This window comes from Salmo trutta, chromosome 1 (assembly GCF_901001165.1).
Source record: "Salmo trutta chromosome 1, fSalTru1.1, whole genome shotgun sequence".
Classification (NCBI taxonomy): domain Eukaryota; kingdom Metazoa; phylum Chordata; class Actinopteri; order Salmoniformes; family Salmonidae; genus Salmo; species Salmo trutta.
Window position 1 is genome coordinate 51479528 of NC_042957.1, and position 21267 is coordinate 51500794.

Below are 21267 nucleotides of genomic sequence, written 5' to 3' on the forward strand. Positions count from 1 at the left end.
TCAGAGCCTCCGGCGATGACCCACGGTCTGGTTCCTCCGGACGCACAGAAGCAGGGGGATCAGTGGGCGGGGGGGTTCTACGCCCGGAACCAGAGCCGCCGCCAAATATGGATGCCCACCCGGACCCTCCCCAATAGGTTCAGGTTTGCGGCTGGGAGTCCGCACCTTTGGGGGGGGGGGGTTACTGTCACGCTCTGACCTAGGAGGGCTGTGTTTTTCTGTTTAGTTAGGTCAGGGTGTGATAGATGGGTGGGCATTCTATGTTTTTGTTTTCTATGTTTTGGCCAGGTAGGGTTTCCAATCAAAGGCAGCTGTCTATCGTTGTCTCTGATTGGAAGCCATACTTAGGCAGCCTGTTTTTCCTGTGTTGGTGTGGGTAGTTGTTTTCCATTTTGTGAGTATCACCTGATGGAACTGTTGGCTGTCGTTTTGTTGTTTTGTTTAAGTGTTATCATTAAAGTAAAGTATGAGCACTCTACACGCCGCACCTTGGTCCCGTCTATACGACACCCGTTACACTCAGATATTTTATCTCCCTACGAGCCAGGACACAGCCTGAGATCCTCTGGCAGGGCACTGTTGGCCATTCCAAAGTCTAGAGTAGATCCGGCTTGCAGATTCTGTGCCTCTTTTTAAATCGCTGCTAAAGACACACTTTTATAAAGATGTATGATTTTAATGTATGATTTCAACAGTGGCCAAAGAGCCACTGGATTGGAACCAGTGCTATGTTCAGATGACATAAAAATAGAGCTCTTTGGCAACGCACACCAGTGCTGGGTTTTACATCTAAAGAAAGATGCATATGCAGAAAAGAACCGCATAACTACTGTAAAATATGCTGTTGGATCGTTGATGTTATGAGGCTATTTTGCTTCCACTGGTCCTGGGGCCCTTAAGGTCAACGGCATTATGAATTTTACCCAGTACCAGGTCTTGTGGTTTGAATTGAAGAGGGCGCAGACAAAGAATATCAAAGATCTGGAAGGATTATGTGTGGAGGAATGGTCTAAGATCCCTTTCAATGTGTTCTCCAATTATATATATATTTGCAAGGTGAGGTATTGAAAGGTATTGAAAACAGGGGTGCCAAACATTTTGAACCCTATCTTTCTGAGAAAAATTGCTTTACTTGTTAAACAAAATCTCTTTCTCTGAGCAATTGTATTAGTATAATAATAATAATATAATCTCCCAATTTCTTTGAGCATACAATATGTCTCAGTATTTGTATTATGTATTTTATAGTCTGTTTTGCTAATCTTTATCAAGGGTGCCAATAATTTTGGACCTGACTGTATGTCCAACACATTGTCTTTATCCACTGTCTTACCTCATTCACTGTCTTACCGCAAAGTAAGAAATACCTTGAATCCCACTACCCAGATAAAATCATGGAATCTTCCACCCACGTCTTAAATAGCTGCCTTTTGTGTGATTGCTATTCTGCACAAGTTTGGGAATGGTTTATGAATTAGGAAAAGAGGGATTTCTTTTCTGCTCCATACCAGCTGCTCAGAGTGCTGCAGGGTTGGTCTCTCCTCCTCACTCTGGCTTCTCTTCTCTCCACTTTTTCTTCCCTCCCCTCTTTCTCACGGTCAGCACCTGAGCACAGCATGGAGGAAGATAATGGAAAGATATTAACATTTATATTAAGAAATCATAACATCCATTTCATAATCCTACTGAGATAGAGATCAGAAAACAGAAAAGACCAGAAAGACCCACAAAATAAACTTGGGATAAATGCAACCAAGTTCCAAATGAAGCACATCATTGAGGTATCCGGTGAATCTTTAACCAGCCATCAAATCTCAAAACGTCCATGACAACTCTAACAGGTCCATCCCAGCCTCTCCAGAGGGCTACAAACAGGCCTCTCTTACAAAACAGGGATTACCCAATGTTTAGGCAGGGTAAGACTAAAACACCCAGGTCTGCAGTAGAAAACAAACCCCAGAAACACATTCCGCTGCCTCAGTGACAGCTCCTCACATGAAAACATCCTTTCCATCTCACCACAAAATGCCAATCAAACTCACAAGTCGATGGACCTAATTTCAGAGCAGCAACAGACCTCCATGCAGCTAGTGCCTTGAGAAAAGTTCTCATCCGTCTGAGTCTGAACCACAACAACACAGACTGCTGTATGGCTAATCAACCGAGGCTGGCTGGGAACCTCCCTGTCATGACATTGAGCAATGTTTTCATGCACTTCCTGACTCACACTCTTGAACCCAGTGCCATGTAACACACCCCTCTGGTTTCACAGAAACGCCCAAATCAAATCATCAAATCAAGTTTTATTGGTCACACACAAATGGTTAGCAGATGTTAATGCGAGTGTAGCGAAATGCTTGTGCTTCTAGTTCCGACCGTGCAATAATATCTAACAAGTAATCTAACAATTTCACAACTACCTTATGCACACGAGTGTAAAGGAATGACTAAGAATATGTACATATAAATATATGGATGAGCGATGTCCGAAACGGCATAGGCAAGATGCAGTAGATGGTATAGAGTACAGTATATACATATGAGATGAGTAATGTAGGGTATGTAAACATTATATAAAGTGGCATTGTTTAAGTGACTAGTGATACATTTATTACATCCAAATGTTAATTATAAAAGTGGCTAGAGATTGAGTAGGTATGTTGGCAGCAGCCACTCAATGTTAGTGATGGCTGTTTAACAGTCTGATGGCCTTGAGATAGAAGATGTTTTTCAGTCTCTCGGTCCCCGCTTTGAAGCGCCTGTACTGACCTCGCCTTCTGGATGATAGCGGGGTGAACAGGCAGTGGCTCGGGTGGTTGTTGTCCTTGATGATCTTTTTGACCTTCCTGTGACATCGGGTGGTGTAGGTGTCCTGGAGGGCAGGTAGTTTGCACCCGGTGATGCGTTGTGCAGACCTCACTACCCTCTGGAGAGCCTTTTGGTTGTGGGCGGAGCCGTTGCCGACAGGATGCTCTCGATTGTGCATCTGTAAAAGTTTGTGAGTGTTTTTGGTGATAAGACAAATTTATTCAGCCTCCTGAGGTCGAAGAGGCGCTGTTGTGCCTTCTTCACCATGCTGTCTGTGTGGATGGACCATTTCAGTTTGTCTGTGATGTGTACACCGAGGAACAATTTTTGCTTCCACCTTCTCCACTACTGTCCCGTCGATGTGGATAGGGGGGTGCTCCCTCTGCTGTTTCCTGAAGTCCATGATCATCTCCTTTGTTTTGTTGACGTTGAGTGTGAGGTTATTTTCCTGACACCACACTCCGAGGGCCCTCACCTCCTCCCTGTAGGTCATCTCGTCGTTGTTGGTAATCAAGCCTACCACTGCAGTGTCGTCTGCAAACTTGATGATTGAGTTGGAGGCGTGCATGGTCACGCAGTCATGGGTGAACAGGGAGTACAGGAGAGGGCTGAGAACACACCCTTGTGGTGCCCCAGTGTTGAGGATCAGTGGTGTGGAGATGTTGTTTCCTACCCTCACCACCTGGGGACGGCCCGTCAGAAAGTCCAGGACCCAGTTGCACAGGGCGGGGTCGAGACCCAGGGTCTCGAGCTTAATGACGGGTTTGGAGGGTTCTATGGTGTTAAATGCTGAGCTGTAATCCATGAACAGCATTCTAACATAGGTATTCCTCTTGTCCAGTTGGGTTCGGGCAGTGTGCAGTGTGGTTGCGATTGCGTCGTCTGTGGACCTATTGGGGCGGTAAGCAAATTGGAGTGGGTCTAGGGTGTCAGGTAGGGTGGAGGTGATATGATCCTTGACTAGACTCTCAAAGCACTTCGTGATGACGGAAGTGAGTGCAATGGGGGGAAGTCATTTAGTTCAGTTATCTTTGCTTTCTTGGGAACAGGAACAATGGTGGCCCTCTTGAAGCATGTGGGGACAGCAGACTGGGATAGGGATTGATTGAATATGTCCGTAAACACACCAGCCAGCTGGTCTGCGCATGCTCTGAGGACGCGGCTAGGGATGCCGTCTGGGCCGACCCAGATAATGTTACCCCAGGATCTTGCCAAGGCATCGCCACGACATTACCTATACTTACGCGTGATTTGCAAGGAATACAGCCAATATTCCCTATCTGCAAATCCATGTGATTTCAGATTCGTCTTGTCACAAATACGTGCAAGTTCCAGGAGATAAGCTGCGTGATAATGGAGGTTCTTTCTTTTTCTCATACCTTGGCTTTCACTGCAAATTCTGGGACTTAACTTGTACATTTCATTGTGGAGTTGTGGCCAAATGACGTCAGTGATTTCCATTTAAAGAATGTCACATTATGAACTTTTATCTTACTCAGTCCATTGTTGAATACTTTTATCATGGGACAGAGGGAGGGAAGGAGAGAGTGAGAGAAACAGAGCCTTATAGAGGAACGACAGCCAAATCACAATGAGCCATTCATTCAGCCCCTAGTTCCACAGCTGGTTCTAATATAGAGCTAGGAGGGGCAGAGAGAGAGAAAGAGAGAGAGAGAGACACACACACGATCAACCCATATTTACATACATAAATAAAAGAAAGAGAGGGAGGGAGACAGAGAGACACACATAGATAGATAGATAGATAGATAGATAGATAGATAGATAGATAGAGAGAGAGAGGAGAAACTGTTACAGCCAAGAAAATAAGCCTCAAAACAAACGTAATGGTGTCTGAGGCTGTTGTCTGTTGTGGATCCAGACACTGTCAGAGAGCGGAAATACAAACAGGCCCAGTGATGACGAGCAACCAATGTCTGGGAGGTCTGTGTACATGTCTTAGAGTCCTACTCTTATCAGTCATCACAAATCAATACAAATGTGATTCTATCATACTAGAAAGCATCAGTAAATATCACAATAGAGTATAATAACAGTGGAATAACTAGTCTATACAGACTATAAAATGTCATAACTAAACTAAAACTACATACGCAGTATATACCAACACACACAGTATATACCAACACACACAGTATATACCAACACACGCAGTATATACCAACACACGCAGTATATACCAACACACGCAGTATATGCCAACACACGCAGTATATGCCAACACACGCAGTATATGCCAACACACGCAGTATATGCCAACACACGCAGTATATGCCAACACACGCAGTATATACCAACACACGCAGTATATACCAACACACGCAGTATAAACCAACACACACAGTATATACCAACACACACAGTATATACCAACATACACAGTATATACCAACACACACAGTATATACCAACACACACAGTATATACCAACACACACAGTATATACCAACATACACAGTATATACCAACACACACAGTATATACCAACACACAGTATATACCAACATACACAGTATATACCAACACACACAGTATATACCAACACACACAGTATATACCAACACACACAGTATATACCAACACACACAGTATATACCAATGTGTATGCGGTGCCCAGTGTTATGAGGTGGGAGGTAGGCTCTGCAAACTTTTGTACATTCTTGTTTTTGTGAAAGAGTCAAACAGTTCTGAAGAGATAGGTTAACACACACTCCCACGTCTGCACCCACTACCCTTTCATCACACAGCTGAAAACACACACACACACACACACACACACACACACACACACACACACACACACACACACTCCAGGATCCTTTGAACCCATGGGACTCCCACAGACCCACAAACACAGCTGAATCATTTCAGTTCATTGTTTCAGGTATACGCTCTGAAGAAACAAATACAGTAACTTTGTTCTCATCTTCCATCTAAACACGCTGGTAAATTGTAGTGGTGAGTATCAAATCCACCATGACAGTAGTAGCCTTTCAACAGCAGCAGTGAGATGACGACATATATACAGTACACCCACTCAAAAGATATCACCATGCACAGGCACTCAGCACCACAAGCCCTCAACACCAGACCCCAGACTGGAAGAGGGCACATCGTGGGTAACCCTTTCTCACTGTTCATTATAAAGGATATATATCATTGATGTGCCATTAAAGTAGCTTATTGTGTGATTGCCTGAGGTCTGATGAAGAAAGGGTTACAGGAAAAGGAGCTCCATCTCTGTATTCCCCCAGGACCCAGAAACAACCCAGTCACTTCCTCCAAGCCCAGGAGAAAAAGTAACAAGGAGAGGGAGAGGGAAAATGAGACGGAGAGGGAGAAAGAATGAGGGAGTAAAGTAAAGAGAGAGCAGGAGAGTGGAGGTACAGTATGTGAGTGAAAGACTGAGAAAAGAAAGAGGGGTGTGGGTGAACAACAAGAGGGGCGAGACTGGAGTGGGGGAGAGAAAGAAAATAGGGAGGGAGAAGAGAATAACTTTTAAATGGAAACTTCTAGAATGAGAACACCATGACTGTTCTAAGATTTCGAATCCACCAGTATGAGTCATTGAAACTCCCAGCGGCCACACCATAATGTTGTGTCCTCTGCTCTTACCAAAACAGGGCAGACATCACCGGGATTCAAGAGGGTTTAAGAGGAACTCTTGACCAAGGGTGAATTACGTTTCAAAAGATCTTTCTTCGTCATCTGAACTCGTTCGGCCTGTAAGATTACGATCATATTTTGAACATTCCACTACTGGTTTAAGGAGAAAAGGAGACTCACAATAGAAACCCAGCACACAAAGAGGCAGCACTTCAAGTTCCTAAATGAAGCTGAATGTTATTTTGTCAGCACCCAGGCTACTTATGATTGACCTGTCCAATGAGTATAATACCATGTTAAAAAAACTGGAACAATACATGGGAAAATTGGAACTATTATGAAAACTATTTTGGAAACCAACAAATACATACATCATGCTGGTATCACATTATTCGCTGGAGGAGAAACCTTCAGTGCTCTTTCTGCATCTGCTGGGGACTGCTGTATGTGACCCTAACTCTCATTCTAACAGATGGCTTCATTTAGCCAACTGGTCATGCATTAATAACCAATGACCAATGAATTGCTGGTCTCTACTCAGAAGTGGCAAGGATGTTAGCCATTTATCATCATGTGGTTCCTTTGCAAGTAAACCACTCTTTTTTGAACAAATGTCGTGCCTCATTCGCATGAAAAACAAGACTTTCACATGTGCATGAGGAGGACAGATGCTCTCAATTGACCAGGATATAACAAATGACTGTGAGGGCGATGTGCTTCTGAGTAACTAATAGTGGGTTTGAACTAGGAACAGAGAACACATATCACATTTTTCAAATCCGATTTTATTTCATCAAATGCTTGGTAAACAACAGGTGTTGATGAACAGTGCAATGCTTTCTTACGGCCACCTCTCAACAATGCCGAGAGAAAATAGAGAAATAATAGAAAAGTAATAGCACATAATAATAAAAGTAATAATAAATACACAAGGATTAGCGATAACTTGGCCATACTATATACACACGGGGTGCCAGTACTGTGTCATTGTGCAGGGGTACGAGGTCATTGAGCTAGTGCATATAACTAGGAATAAAGTTACTAGGCAACAGGATAGATAATAAACAGTAGCAGCAGTGTATGTTATGAGTAAAAAATAAAAAATAAAGGAAATGCAAAAAGGGTTAATGCAGATAGTCTAGGTAGCTATTTGGTTAACTATTTAAGTAAGTATTTAGCAGTCTTATGGCTTGGGGGTAGAATCTGTTCAGGGTCCTATTGTTTCCAGACTTGGTGTATCGGTACCACTTGCCGTGCGGTAGAAGAGAAAACAGTCTATGACTTGTGTGACTGGAGTCTTTGACAATTTTTAGGGCCTTCCTCTGACACCACCTGGTATAGTGGTCCTGGATGGCAGGGAGTTCGGCCCCAGTGATGTACCGGGCCGTCCGCACTACGGCCCAGCTTTGCGATCAGATGCCAAGCAGTTGCCATACCAAGCGGTGATGCAGCCAGTCAAGATGCTCTCAATAGTGCAGCTGTAGAACTTTTTGACGATCTTTTCAGCCTCCTGAGGGGGAAGAGGTGTTGTCGTGCTCTCTTCATGACTGTGTTGATGTTTTTGAACCATGATAGATCCTTAGTGATGTGGATACTGAGGAACTTGAAGCTCTTGATCCGCTCCACAACAGCCCCGTCGATGTGAATGGGGGCGTGCTTGGCCCTCTGTTTCCTGTAGTCTACGATCAGCTCCTTTGCCTTGCTGACGTTGAGGGAGAGGTTGTTGTCCTGGCACCACACTGCTAGGTCTCTGACCTCCTCCCTATAGGCAGTCTCATCGTCGTTGGTGATCAGGCCTACCACCGTGGTGTCGTCAGCAAACTTATTGATGGTGTTGGAGTTGTGCGCGGCTACACAGTCATGGGTGAACAGGGAGTGCAGGAGGGGACTAAGCACACACCCCTGAGGGGCCCCTGTGTTGAGGGTCAGCGTGGCGGATGTGCTGTTGCCTGTCCTTACCACCTGGGGGCAGACCATCCAGGATCCAGATGCAGATGGAGGTGTTAAGTCCCGGGGTCCTTAACTTAGTGATGAGTTTGGAGGGCACTATGGTGTTTTGAATGCAGAGCTGTAGTTAATGAACAGCATTCTCTTATCCAGGTGGGAGAGGGCAGTGTGGAGTACAATAGAGATTTTGTCATCTGTGGATTTGTCGGGGCGGTACGTGAATTGGAGTGGGTCCAGGGTGTCTGGGATGATGGTGTTGAAGTGAGCCATGACCAGCCTTTCAAAGCATTTCGTGGCTACAGATGTGAGTGTTACTGGGCGATAGTCATTTAGACACTTACCATGGCATTCTTGGGCACAGGGACTATGTTGGGCTGCTTGAAACATGTAGGTATTACAGACTGGGTCTGGGAGAGGTTGAAAATGTCAGTGAAGCCTTAACCCAGCCAAGCTATGTAGACTATGCCCTGTTACTGCAAGCAAATAGGACGACTGTTTTTAACATTAAGGAGGAGTAGGGTCTGGAGAGAAAGACGGCATGCTGCAGAAATAGTCTGGCCCATACAGCCAGGGAGCGGCCTTACTGCTTGACCTGGCCTCAGCCCTGCCTGCCTGCTCTCCTGTCTGGAACAGGAGAAGAATAAACATCAGCATCACAGCTGCCATTGGTCATTGTGTTGACTCCTCCAAAAGGAAACTGCCTGGCTAAGGGTGGGGCCCAGGGACAGGAATTGCAACAGAAACAAAAGAAGAAAAACTGTATGCATTCGAGAGAGAGAGGTGGAAGGAATGGGAGAGACAGCGAGTGAGAGACAGAGTGAGAGAAAGAGAGAGAGGGAAAATTCCTGTGCAGAACGGGAGGTAGAGGGATAAGGATTGATGGAGGCCAGAGAGGCAGTGTTCTGGAAGGATTTGGGGAAGGTTCAGGGGAGACAGAGACGGAGACGAAGACCGGAGCAGAGCTGTTAGTCCAGGCAGGGGAAAGCTGGTCAGACTCACAGCAGTTTTGGGCTTAAAACCTCAGGTCAGTGGAGCCAGTCAGTGGTGGTCACATGCAGCACAGTGGGGTAACGGAAGGAAGTAGTCAACCATTGGAGCCCTGATGATGTATCTAAGTGACCCGTTCACCGGGATCCTCATTGATTGTTTCCTGACTAACTCAATGAGGGAAGTAAATTAGATAACAACAAGCAGGACTTGAAACCATACGACAAGGCATTGGGAGGTTGTTGCGAGTCAGTGAATAGAAAGATCCATCTTCCCTTTCAGAACGATTCATGTATTTTAAGAAGGATTACTCCAGGGGTTAGTCCAGCAGATAATGATTCATGCTTCCTTGGACTCTACATGCATGATCAAGGAATATGTTGACTGAAAACTTTAAAGGATTTGTCTCTGGCTGTAGGTCTGAATAAACAAGCAGGGGTATTAACCCTCAACAGCCAAATCCCCCAATCTGGCCCCATTCTAATATCAGAGCTATGTAATCATCCCCTGCTATAGCTAAATACATCTGCACCTCTCCACAGCAATGAGTGATTAGCAGTCATATAAGCAAGGCACTATAGCCTACCGGCTTCACCAAAACAGTTATTAATACTGATGGAGAATTTGGTGATAAGTTACTCTCATATTAAAGTAAAAAATATTGATATTCTATCGATAAAAAGGTGCACAAACTGTGATCCATTTTACCACCAAAACAAGAAACTTATGTTTGTGAAATTTGCAGAAAGCTATACATGATGTCCAAATGTGTATTTGAGCTGTAACCTACTATACACCTTCTATGGCAGTAGTGTAAGGCTCAAGTATGACATGCCTTTCTGTGCAGAAGTAGAAGGCTTTCTGCTCACTGAATCAGTAACAATTGGTCATTGACTGATGTGATAGGACTAGTTTCCAGACTACACAAGAGGACATGAACTGTAAAATGGCAGAGTGAAATATACCTTGACCGCCTACACGCATTAACTCACAGAGCGTCTGTAATTATATTCCACTACCTGATTCAAGGTGGTAGGCAACTCTAAATGAATTGCTCATGTGTGTAACCATGGTTTCAGCTGAACAGAGGGGTGTCAGCAAGGGGACAGTCTGGCCCGCTACGACCTGTCCGCAAATTCTAATAAATCCAGACGATCACAAACATGAAGCTTCATGCAGGTTTATGGCGTAATTCCATTAGTCTAGCTAAATCATTGAAATGCCCAGCGTGTGGTCCACCGCTACAAATGGGCTTTATAACCTTGCATTCCTCCATTTGGAATTCCACTACAGCGCCCCTCGTTCCTAACGGTGTAATCGGGAATGTGGACCTAGTCAGTGAGACAGTTAGGCTACGGATTCCATCCCCGCTGCTGCTGGCACGTGCATGGGATAACTCCAACTGGGCACCTTGCATTCTAGGACACCTATGGAGACCTCTGTCGGTCACCTATAAAGTAGGCCTAGTCTGTGTGAAAGCAGACTGCTAACAAGTGATCAATGATTGATCAAAGGACCCCATATACAATTATATGGGCCTATCTAGACTGTATCCTATTCCCACAAAATGACACTTGGGTTGTATCCATCTTCTCCAAAGTTCAACAGTTTAATAATGACCAATAGACAAACCGTGAAAATCATTAGTAGGCTATTAGGCCTAGAGGCGTTAAATGTTCTTCCAGACACTGCTTCTTCTAGAGAGGAGGAAAACCCGATAGAACGAATTCAACTTTTTGTTGATGCAGCCCTCCCTTAGGCCCAATAGTTTTTTGAGGCAGACATCCGTTCACGGACGGGCGGTTAAACCAGACCAAAGTTAAGGGCAGAGTGGCAATGAGAAAGTGATGCACATCTGGAAGTAGGCTAATGAAAAGTGGAAGAATGGAAGGACCCACCCTCTCCCTGGAGTAACGGCAATCACGGGGTTTTCTTTAAATTAGGGATTCATCTGAAAATATTCAGGAATTCAACTTCAAAACTTTCTTTGATTGAAGAAAGAACCTGATCGAAAAACGTTCTAGTTGAAGTTCCACATTTTTAAAGTTTAGCCAGAAGAGCGAGGGTGGCAAGTTTCCAAAATGTTCCTGAACGCAAATATTAACTAAAGATCTTCTCTCCAATTTGAACAATAACCTCAGTGAAAATGTGAGACCGCTCTCTCAGTTGTCAATAAAATTCAGCCAACATGACCTATTAACACAAAACGTCTCAGAGATAACACACGCGCCAGTGCCCAATGCATTGTGTGCGCTCCCTCGAGGAGCGCATTATCGCCAATGATGTTCAGCCAAATAACCTACTATGCACGAGAACGAAACCACTCATTAGGCCATTAATACTTATAGTAATATTTAGGGGAAAGTGCACACCAATTCATACAAACGTAACGCAGTTAAATAGGTAGAGAATGGGCAATAAGAGACCCGTTACTTCTAGAAGTAAGACACAAACCGGCGAAGGAATAGGACAAAAGAAATCTTACGCAAGACACCATTTTGGACTTAAGAATTAAGCAAATGTTAACATACAGGCTGCTGGGAATTAAGAATTTATGATCTTATCAAAAGGCTGTTGTCCTTACCTCTCCTTATAAATCCGTTCAGACGTCTTGGGCCAGGAGCGCACTGACATGGAGACAAAAACACCGCAGCCAAGCGGTTCAGAACCGCCTCCCTCCGCTCTTAAAGGGCCAGGAGCGCCTTTAGAACAGACTAGTACCTTAGGCTAGAAGCCCCATTCCACTCAGACATCTCTGCATATTCATTCACAATTGTAAAATGTAAGAGTTGGAATAAGCGAGTCGTCGTATTAATGGCTCAGTGTGACTTATAGAAATGTAGCCTAATGCAAGGGTGACCTAAAGTCCGTCAGCATTGCTCTTTCTTTCCATTCTTTAAAAGAAAAATGTATCGGTGACTGCGCATGGGGAATATGGTCCCCGTAACATGACGTCATACTTTAGTCTCCCCTGGAATCTACCCGTGTCTTACAGAATACTAAATAGTCGATTGAGGGACGTAAATGCGGTTACTGTTTTACAGAGAATTGATACACCACAGTTATATCACTGATTGATTAATGCCTAAAAAGGGTGGGTGTGTTTTTATTGTATAGCGTGTTACATATCAATAACACACACTACATCCATACAATGGGCGTTTACTTGGGCAGACAAACATTACGGCTACAATGTCAGGCACACCGACACAGGAAATTAATTGCACGATGAAAAATAACAGAAAGGGGCGCATAGTCCGACTTGAGCCGACATCAGGTTCAAATGGAGATCCGAGGGGTCCGCTCTGCATCGTCTGGCCAATAATTAGGGTGGTTCATGTCTGCAAAGATGCGTCCTGAGGGCCAGATGACTATACCTGTTCAGTTGCTTCAGGATAACCCATCCACAGCCTATTCATAATCCACTCCAAATGGAACGTTTCATCTCTTCTCATTAAAAAAAATACAAATAAAGCAATAATATGCCATATGTCGATACACATAAAAATTAGATACCCATCTGCATTATTAACACAATATACTATAGGCCTATAGCCTATCAATTAATAAACGAAGGTGTTTAATAATTTAGTTGTTTAAATATTTCCCCTGCTGGCTAAATCCAGTCCTGGGACTCATATTCCCAGGGTAGTAAAACCATGTGTCTAGAATGATTAACCCTCTCAAGGTTATATACAGTACAGTGCATTCGGAAAGTATTCAAACCCCTTGGCTTTTTTCACATCTTGTTACATTACAGCCTTATTCTAAAATTGATAAAATAAAATTCCTCATTCATCTACACACAATACCCCCTAATGACAAAGTGAAAACCGGTTTAGAAATGTTCAGAAATGTTTTTTTTTTAAATACCTTATTTACATTAATATTCAGACCCTTTGCTATGAGCTCAGGTGCATCCTGTTTCCATTGATCATCCTTGAGATGTTTCTACAACTTGATTGGAGTCCACCTGTGGTAAATGCAATTGATTGGACATGATTTGGAAAGGCACACCCGTCTATATAAGGTCCCACAGTTGACAGTGCATGTCAGTGCAAAACTGAGCAATCAGGGGAGAAGGGTTTGGTCAGGGAGGTGACCAAGAACCCGATGGTCACTCTGACAGAGCTCCAGAGTTCCTCTGTGGAGATGGGGGAACCTTCCAGAAGGACAACAATCTCTGCAGCACTCCACTAATCAGGCAAGTGGTAGAGTGGCCAGACGGAATCCACTCCTCAGTAAAAAGCACAACAGCCCGCTTGGAGTTTGCCAAAAGGCACCTAAAGACTCTCAGACTATGAGAAACAAGATGCTCTGGTTTGATGAAACCAATATTTTACTCTTTAGCCTGACTATCAAGTGCCACATCTGGAGGAAACCTGGCACCATCCCTACGGTGAAGCACGGTGGTGGCAGCATCATGCTGTGGGGATGTTTTTCAGCGGCAGGGACTGGGAGACTAGTCAGGATCGAGGGAAAGATGAATGGAGAAAAGTACAGAGAGATTCTTGATGAAAACCTGCTTCAGAGCACTCAGGACATCAGACTGGGGCGAGGGTTCACCTTCCAACAGGACAACGCAAGGGTGGCGTCGGGACAAGTCTCAATGTCCTTGAGTGGCCCAGCCAGAGCCCGGATTTGAACCCGATCGAACATCTCTGGAGAGACCTGATAATAGCTGTGCAGCAACGCTCCCCATCCAACCTGACAGAGCTTGAGAGGATCTGCATAGATCTGCAATACAGGTGTGCCAAGCTTATATCGTCATACCCAAGACTTGAGGCTGTAATTGCTGCCAAAGGTGCTTCAACAAAGTACTGAGTAAAGGGTCTGAATACTTTTGTAAATCTCATATTTCCAGGGTTTTTTATTTGATAAATTTGCAAAAATGTATCAAAACCATTTTTTTCTTTGTCATTATGAGGTGTTGTGTGTAGGTTGATAAGGGGGGAAAAAACTATTTAATCTATTTTAGAACAAGGCTGTAACGTAACAAATGGTGGAAAAAGTCAAGGGGTCTGAATACTTTCCCAATACATTGTATATTAAATCAGCACTGATGAAAGCAGACTGTTAAGATTGAGAGAACATTTTAATACAAAGCAGTACAAAAAAAAGAAGAAAAGTGAATAAATAAAAAAAGTAGTTATTTTCCTGACTGGTAAAAACGCAGTTTTAGACAAGCCTCGTGAAAATACAATAAACAGAGGAAATACAGTAGTTACAGACAGTGGTACGTAGGTGCGGCAGTGTGAATACAGTATAGTGCAATACAATAGAGGAGACACAGTCCAATACAGTAGTTAAAAATACCTACATTATGTGTTTCCACCAACCACAAGGTTGAAGATTCATTCCAGAACATGTGGAGTGTTTGTCAGCACAGAGGGAGAGAGAGCGAGAGAGAAGAGAGAGAGAGAGAAGAGAGAGAGAGAGAAGAGAGAGAATGTCACTGGCAGTCTGGCAGTGCTTACCATGTGAACATCAGTGATGCGACAGTGTTTTTGGTCAGTGCAGTAAAAATAACATTTCACAGTGTCACCAGAGACCACATGTAAGGCTCCCTCTCTTCCTAAAGCCCCATCTCTCCAACCTACAATGTGTCCATTGTATGTTCATCTAGAGCAGACGGGCCTCTAATGATCAAAATGTCATACTTCTTCATAATGAATTCCTGTCCTGATACAGGGTGTATGAAAGGGAGAAGTCAGTAGTGAAAGAATGTCAGTTATTTGGTATGAGGATCGTTGGTTACAGAACGACTCCCTGGGAACATTTAATGACTACGTCTGGCAGCAACTGGTCCCCCACCAAAAAAATAATCACACACAAATTCACTAAGGCCACGAAACAGGCCTGCTAAACCACACAGTGTAACCACCCAGGCCCATCCACAGCAAACATGACACATACACAAGCAAATGGAAAGAAGCCTATATCCTGTGCAGTCGGGGCAAGAAACACACTCAAACACAAACTTCCAAGCGCACACATTCAAACGTGGCCCAAAACAAACACACAATTAGGGAAGCGCCTAGGAGCTGTTTTGGATTCTCAAGTTGAGGAAAAGCTACATTTAAACTGAGATGAACAGTGAGGGAGAGGCATCATTCTGGGTCCTCCTCAATGCAGAGAGACTCCTCCTGAAAGCTGGTCTCTGTAAATGCCCAGGACAAAGAGAGATGGTCCAAAAGACTATGTTTACAGTGCAGATAAACTTCCAGTATAAACAGAGGGAGCTTTTCCTATAGGAGTGTGAGAGACAGAGAGAATGGGGGGAGGTAGAGCAGAGCAGGAGAGGAAGACAAGAAATGAGTGAGTGAGGCGGGAGAGAGGTGGTGTTGCCTGACACTGGGGGGGGGGGGGGGGGTGGAATAACAAGCTAGGGAGATGGAGGAGGATTGTGTGAGTGTTGAGGATAGACTGTTGGTGTGTGAAGGGGTGGGGGAGACAGACAGACAGACAGACAGCCAGACAGACAGACAGACAGACAGACCAGTTGAAATCAAGAGAATGTCTCAAGCTCTCGGTTTCTTCTCTGTTGACGAGGTCTGCTGTGCTTCAACAGTCCCCCCGGCGGAGACTGGACCTACTGAAGGAATTCCTGTGAAGACATAAAAAGATCAAAAGACAGATTAAAATGTTGCTATCTGGACGAGGGTTTTTGCAATGTGTGGATGAAGGAGCCTCGTAATTGCTGGTATGGTGTACGTCATTTTGTGTTCTGGCAGGTGTGGCTGTATCTGGCTGTGATTACAAATCCTCCAGCTCTCACATAAGACAAGCAGCTGGCTCCAAAAACACCCAGTCAAAACCAACCAACAATGTGCGGACACTTTCCAAAACAGATGTGCTGAGCTGATTGAAGCAGCAGCTGCATTGTGTGTGGATGAAGGGGTCCTACCAGTGGTACTCAGTGGGGTGTGATGCATGTTCGTGTGACTACGCGTATGTAAAGTGTTGAGTTTCTACGGTGTTTTTCAAAGCAGAGGCTGGCAGTGGGGTGTTCAAATGGATTAGCTCACAGCGTGTGTGTTTGCATCGGTGTGTGTGTGAGAGATGGTGTCGAGTTACTATTGTGTAGGCTGTAGATGTCAGTGCTCTGTAGAGCTGGATGCGCTCATATTGTGTGTGTGTGTGTGTGTGTGTGTGTGTGTGTGTGTGTGTGTGTGTGCGCAGTGTGTCTGTGTATTATGAGTGTGTGTGTCCATGCATGTTCATAAGTGTGTGAATCCAGTTACTTGTACATAGACATGGAATCACTGGCCACTTGAATAATGGAACACTAGTCACTTTAATAATGTTAACATAATGCTTTACTCATTTCATATGTATATACTGTATTCTATTCACTCCGACATTGCTCGTCCTAATATTTACATATTTCTTAATTCCATTCTTTGACTTTTAGACTTGTGTGTATTGTTGTGAATTGTTAGATCCTACTGCACTGTCAGAGCTAGGAACACAAGCATTTCGCTACACCCGCAATAACATCTGCTAAATATGTGCACGTGACCAATAAGATTTGATTTGTAACCTTTGTGTAGCAGACTGAAGCCCTGCAGCCGGCAGTGTTCTGTAGAGCTGGGGGATCTTGCGGGTGATGAGAGGTCCCAGAGACTCTTTCAGCTTATTGTAGTTCCTCTCCATTTCCTTGTGGTACTCTTTCTGGTCTGGACCAATCAGAGTCTTGTTCTTCCTCAGGGCATCCTCACACCTGCAGGAGAGGAAGGAACACACACACACACACACACACACACACACACACACACACACACACACACACACACACACACACACACACACGGGGAGTCAAAGTCTGTTCACTGGGTTATTGAACCGTGTGTGTGTGTCAGACTGTATAGTCCATGTACAGGCTTTGGAAGGTGTCATCACCTCTTAGTGAAGTCTTTAAAGCAGAGGCGTAGCTTGTTGTGATGACGGTACAGCTTGGGGTCATCAGGAATGTCAGAGAGAAAGACCTGGGCCACCTCCAGAGGGCCCTGCACACCAGAGACAGACAGAGAGAGAGAGAGAGTGTTACGTACACACTCCAGCATGTCAAACACACAAAGGGATATTACACAACACACACACACAGTACCTGGTTGACAGTGGTGCCTACAGAGCCCTGCAGCACCATCTGCAGCATCTTGGCGTCGGCAGGCTCCTGGTGGGTAGCGAAGGCCAGCTCCTGGGTCTTCTTCTGCATGTCCTCTATAGCCACCTCCATGGGCACCAGGATGATCTGGAGAGGAGAGGGGACAGCAACATGATCATGAGCACTGCTTCACTGCTAGTGGATTAATGTTATGTACAGTAAAGCTCTATGAGCACCTGGAAAAACACTGCTAAATATAAATCCTTTCACTGTTCACAGTGCTCACCATGTCTCACACTACAGTCAGACATGTACACAGTGACCCACCTCCTCTTTGTGGATGACGTTGACGCGTGTCTTGATGTAGGGGAAAGCGTGGGACGTGGTGAGGATGGACTTGCGTTTGTACTGCTCGTGCAGGTCCCCGTGGGCGCGCCCGTCCAGGGTGAAGGGGGTGCAGTACATGAAGGTGCGCAGGTTGTAGTTCTTGTCGAAGTAGGTGATCCTCTCCTTCAGCTCGTACGTGTCGAAGAAGGGCTCCACGTAGGTGATCTGGAGGTAGGCCTGACAGGCAGACATACAACACATCTATAAGCACTGGAGGTAGGCCTGAGAGCCACGCAGATATACAACACATAGATCAGTACTACGGGGTCATTCCTCACGTCCCCGTGTAAAAACCGCAACACAAACCTTCAGTCGTTTCTCTTTCTGGGACTTTGGGCCTTTTACCTTATTGGGGTCCAGCTTGTTCTTGTCCACATGGTTGGAGTCCTTGATAATCTCCACCACATCATCTCCAAACCGCTCAGCATAGAACTCCTGAACAAGATGTAGAGAGACATTCAAAAGACTGGTATCAGCTTATAACACACAACTCTGCAATGATCCAGCGAGTTACAGAAAGGATCACTGATGTCTTTGGGTGCTATATAAATGATTATTAACATTCTCCTCAGACCGTACCTCTAGTCTGTAGGAGATCTCAGCCAGCTTGGTGATAGAGGGCTCCTTGTACACAAACTCCTGCTCATCCAGGTCCCCAAAGCGACAGCCGTAGAAGCCCACCCGGAAGTAGGTCCCAAACATCCTCTACACACTACAGAGAGAGGGGGGGGGAGGGGGAAGAATAGGAAAACAGAATACAGAGATTACTTTCAGTCACTTAGTCTAAGCTGCCCTAAATTGACATGTTACATTGGTCTAAACTGTCCTAAATTGACATGTTACATTGGTCTAAGTTGTCCTAAATTGACATGTTACATTGGTCTAAGCTGTCCTAAATTGACATGTTACATTGGTCTAAGCTGTCCTAAATTGACATGTTACATTGGTCTAAGCTGTCCTAAATTGACATGTTACATTGGTCTAAGCTGTCCTAAATTGACATGTTACATTGGTCTAAGCTGTCCTAAATTGACATGTTACATTGGTCTAAGCTGTCCTAAATTGACATGTTACATTGGTCTAAGCTGTCCTAAATTGACATGTTACATTGGTCTAAGCTGTCCTAAATTGACATGTTACATTGGTCTAAGCTGTCCTAAATTGACATGTTACATTGGTCTAAGCTGTCCTAAATTGACATGTTACATTGGTCTAAGTTGTCCTAAATTGACATGTTACATTGGTCTAAGCTGCCCTAAATTGACATGTTACATTGGTCTAAACTGTCCTAAATTGACATGTTACATTGGTCTAAACTGTCCTAAATTGACATGTTACATTGGTCTAAGCTGCCCTAAATTGACATGTTACATTGGTCTAAACTGTCCTAAATTGACATGTTACATTGGTCTAAACTGTCCTAAATTGACATGTTACATTGGTCTAAGCTGTCCTAAATTGACATGTTACATTGGTCTAAACTGTCCTAAATTGACATGTTACATTGGTCTAAGTTGTCCTAAATTGACATGTTACATTGGTCTAAGCTGTTCTAAATTGACATGTTACATTGGTCTAAGTTGTCCTAAATTGACATGTTACATTGGTCTAAGTTGTCCTAAATTGACATGTTACATTGGTCTAAACTGTCCTAAATTGACATGTTACATTGGTCTAAGTTGTCCTAAATTGACATGTTACATTGGTCTAAGTTGTCCTAAATTGACATGTTACATTGGTCTAAACTGTCCTAAATTGACATGTTACATTGGTCTAAGTTGTCCTAAATTGACATGTTACATTGGTCTAAGCTGTCCTAAATTGACATGTTACATTGGTCTAAGTTGTCCTAAATTGACATGTTACAACCAGGGCTCCATATGCGACATCATATTTTGCTGTGCGACTTGGAGTTTTAATTTGGGAGTGCCTTCGTAAAGTATTCATACCCCTTAACTTTTTCCACATTTTGTTACGTTACAGCCTTATTCTAAAATTGATTAAATCGTTTTTTCCCCTCAAATCTACATACAATACCCCATAATGACAAAGCAAAAAAAGAGTTTTAGAAATTGTTGCTAAATTATATATATATATATATTATATATATATATATAAAAAATAAAGGAAATATGACATTTACATAAGTATTCAGACCATTTACTCAGTACTTTGTTGAAGCACCTTTGGCAGCGATTACAGCCTTGATACTTCTTGGGTAAGACGTTACAAGATAAGCACAGCTGTATTAGGGGAGTTTCTCCCATTCTTCTTTGCAGATCCTCGCAAGCTCTGTCAGGTTGGATGGGGAATGTCGCTGCACAGTTATTTTCAGGTCTGTCCAGAGATGTTCAATTGGGTTCAAGTCCGAGCTCTGGCTGGGCCACTCAAGGACATTCATAGGCTTGTCCCGAAGCCACTCCTGCGTTGTCTTGGCTGTGTGCTTAGGGTCGTTGTCCTGTTGGAAGGTGAACCTTCACCCCATTCTGAGGTCCTGAGCGCTCTAGAGCAGGTTTTCATCAAGGATCTCTCCCCCAGTCCCTGCAGCTGAAAAACATCCCCACGGCATGATGCTGCCACCACCATACTTCACCATAGGGAGGGTGCCAGGTTTCTCCCAGACGTGATGCTTGGCATTCAGGCCAAAGAGTTCAATCTTGGTTTCATCAGACCATAGAATCTTGTTTCTCATGGCCTGAGAGTCTTTAGGTGCCTTTTGGCAAACTCCAAGTGGGCTGTTATGTGCCTTTTACTGAGGAGTGGCTTCCATCTGGCCACTCTACAATAAAGTGGTGTGCTGCAGAGATGGTTGTCCTTCTGGAAGGTTCTCCCATCTCCACAGAGGAACTCTGTAAGAGTGACCATCGGGTTCTTGGTCACCTCCCTGACCAAGGCCCTTCTCCCCCGATTACTCAGTTTGGCCGGGTGGCCAGCTATAGGAAGAGTCTTGGTGGCTCCAAACTTCTTCCATTTAAGAATGATGGAGCCACTGTGTTCTTTTAGAACTTCAATGCTGGAGAACTTTTTTGGTACCCTTCCCCGGGAACATCAGTGCTACCAATGATTTTTTTTATTTAAAGCCCTAGTCAAAACATTGAAACCATATGCTACCACAGCAACCAGTAAATAGACCTCAGAGAGTTGGAGCCAGTCGATCTTGTGCAACTGTTTTACACAACTATGTGTTGGTTAAGTGTGTGAAAGTGTGAATGCAATACTGTGGTCTGAGTGTTGGGGAGAGTTTTATTACATTTCACTCACCAGTTAGGAAACATCATCCAGAAAGGACAGGAAAGGCAGGGAAACCACGGGAAAGAGAAATCAAATATTATTGTTTAAATGCATTTATAAACTGGGTGGTTTGAGCCCTGAAATGCTGATTGGTTGACAGCCGTGGTATATCA

The 21267-nt window shown here is 44.1% G+C and overlaps 2 protein-coding genes across 7 annotated transcripts in view; both read right to left on the minus strand.

Moving 5' to 3' along the window:
* The window catches only part of LOC115199047 (KN motif and ankyrin repeat domain-containing protein 2), a 30179-nt gene extending 18050 nt beyond the window's left edge, over positions 1 to 12129 (minus strand). The window contains exons 1-2 of one of the 2 annotated variants that reach the window (XM_029761576.1): positions 11954 to 12129; positions 1509 to 1605 (exon numbers count right to left, since the gene is read on the minus strand). The gene's annotated coding sequence lies outside the window, so the exon portion shown is untranslated. Of the gene's footprint in view, positions 1 to 1508; positions 1606 to 2042; positions 2179 to 11953 lie in introns of those variants that run through there. The other variant, XM_029761567.1, reaches the window with a different exon arrangement.
* A 2316-nt stretch (positions 12130 to 14445) lies between these two features.
* Positions 14446 to 21267, minus strand: part of LOC115199061 (dedicator of cytokinesis protein 7-like) — a 48159-nt gene continuing 41337 nt past the window's right edge. For all 5 annotated transcript variants that reach the window (XM_029761618.1, XM_029761594.1, XM_029761607.1 and 2 more), the window contains 7 exons: positions 18443 to 18568; positions 18209 to 18298; positions 17804 to 18040; positions 17480 to 17623; positions 17272 to 17378; positions 16913 to 17092; positions 14446 to 15976 (listed from right to left, as the gene is read on the minus strand). In XM_029761618.1, coding sequence (XP_029617478.1) covers positions 15934 to 15976; positions 16913 to 17092; positions 17272 to 17378; positions 17480 to 17623; positions 17804 to 18040; positions 18209 to 18298; positions 18443 to 18568 — 927 coding nt within the window. In that variant the 3' untranslated portion in view covers positions 14446 to 15933. The remainder of the gene's footprint in view (positions 15977 to 16912; positions 17093 to 17271; positions 17379 to 17479; positions 17624 to 17803; positions 18041 to 18208; positions 18299 to 18442; positions 18569 to 21267) is intronic.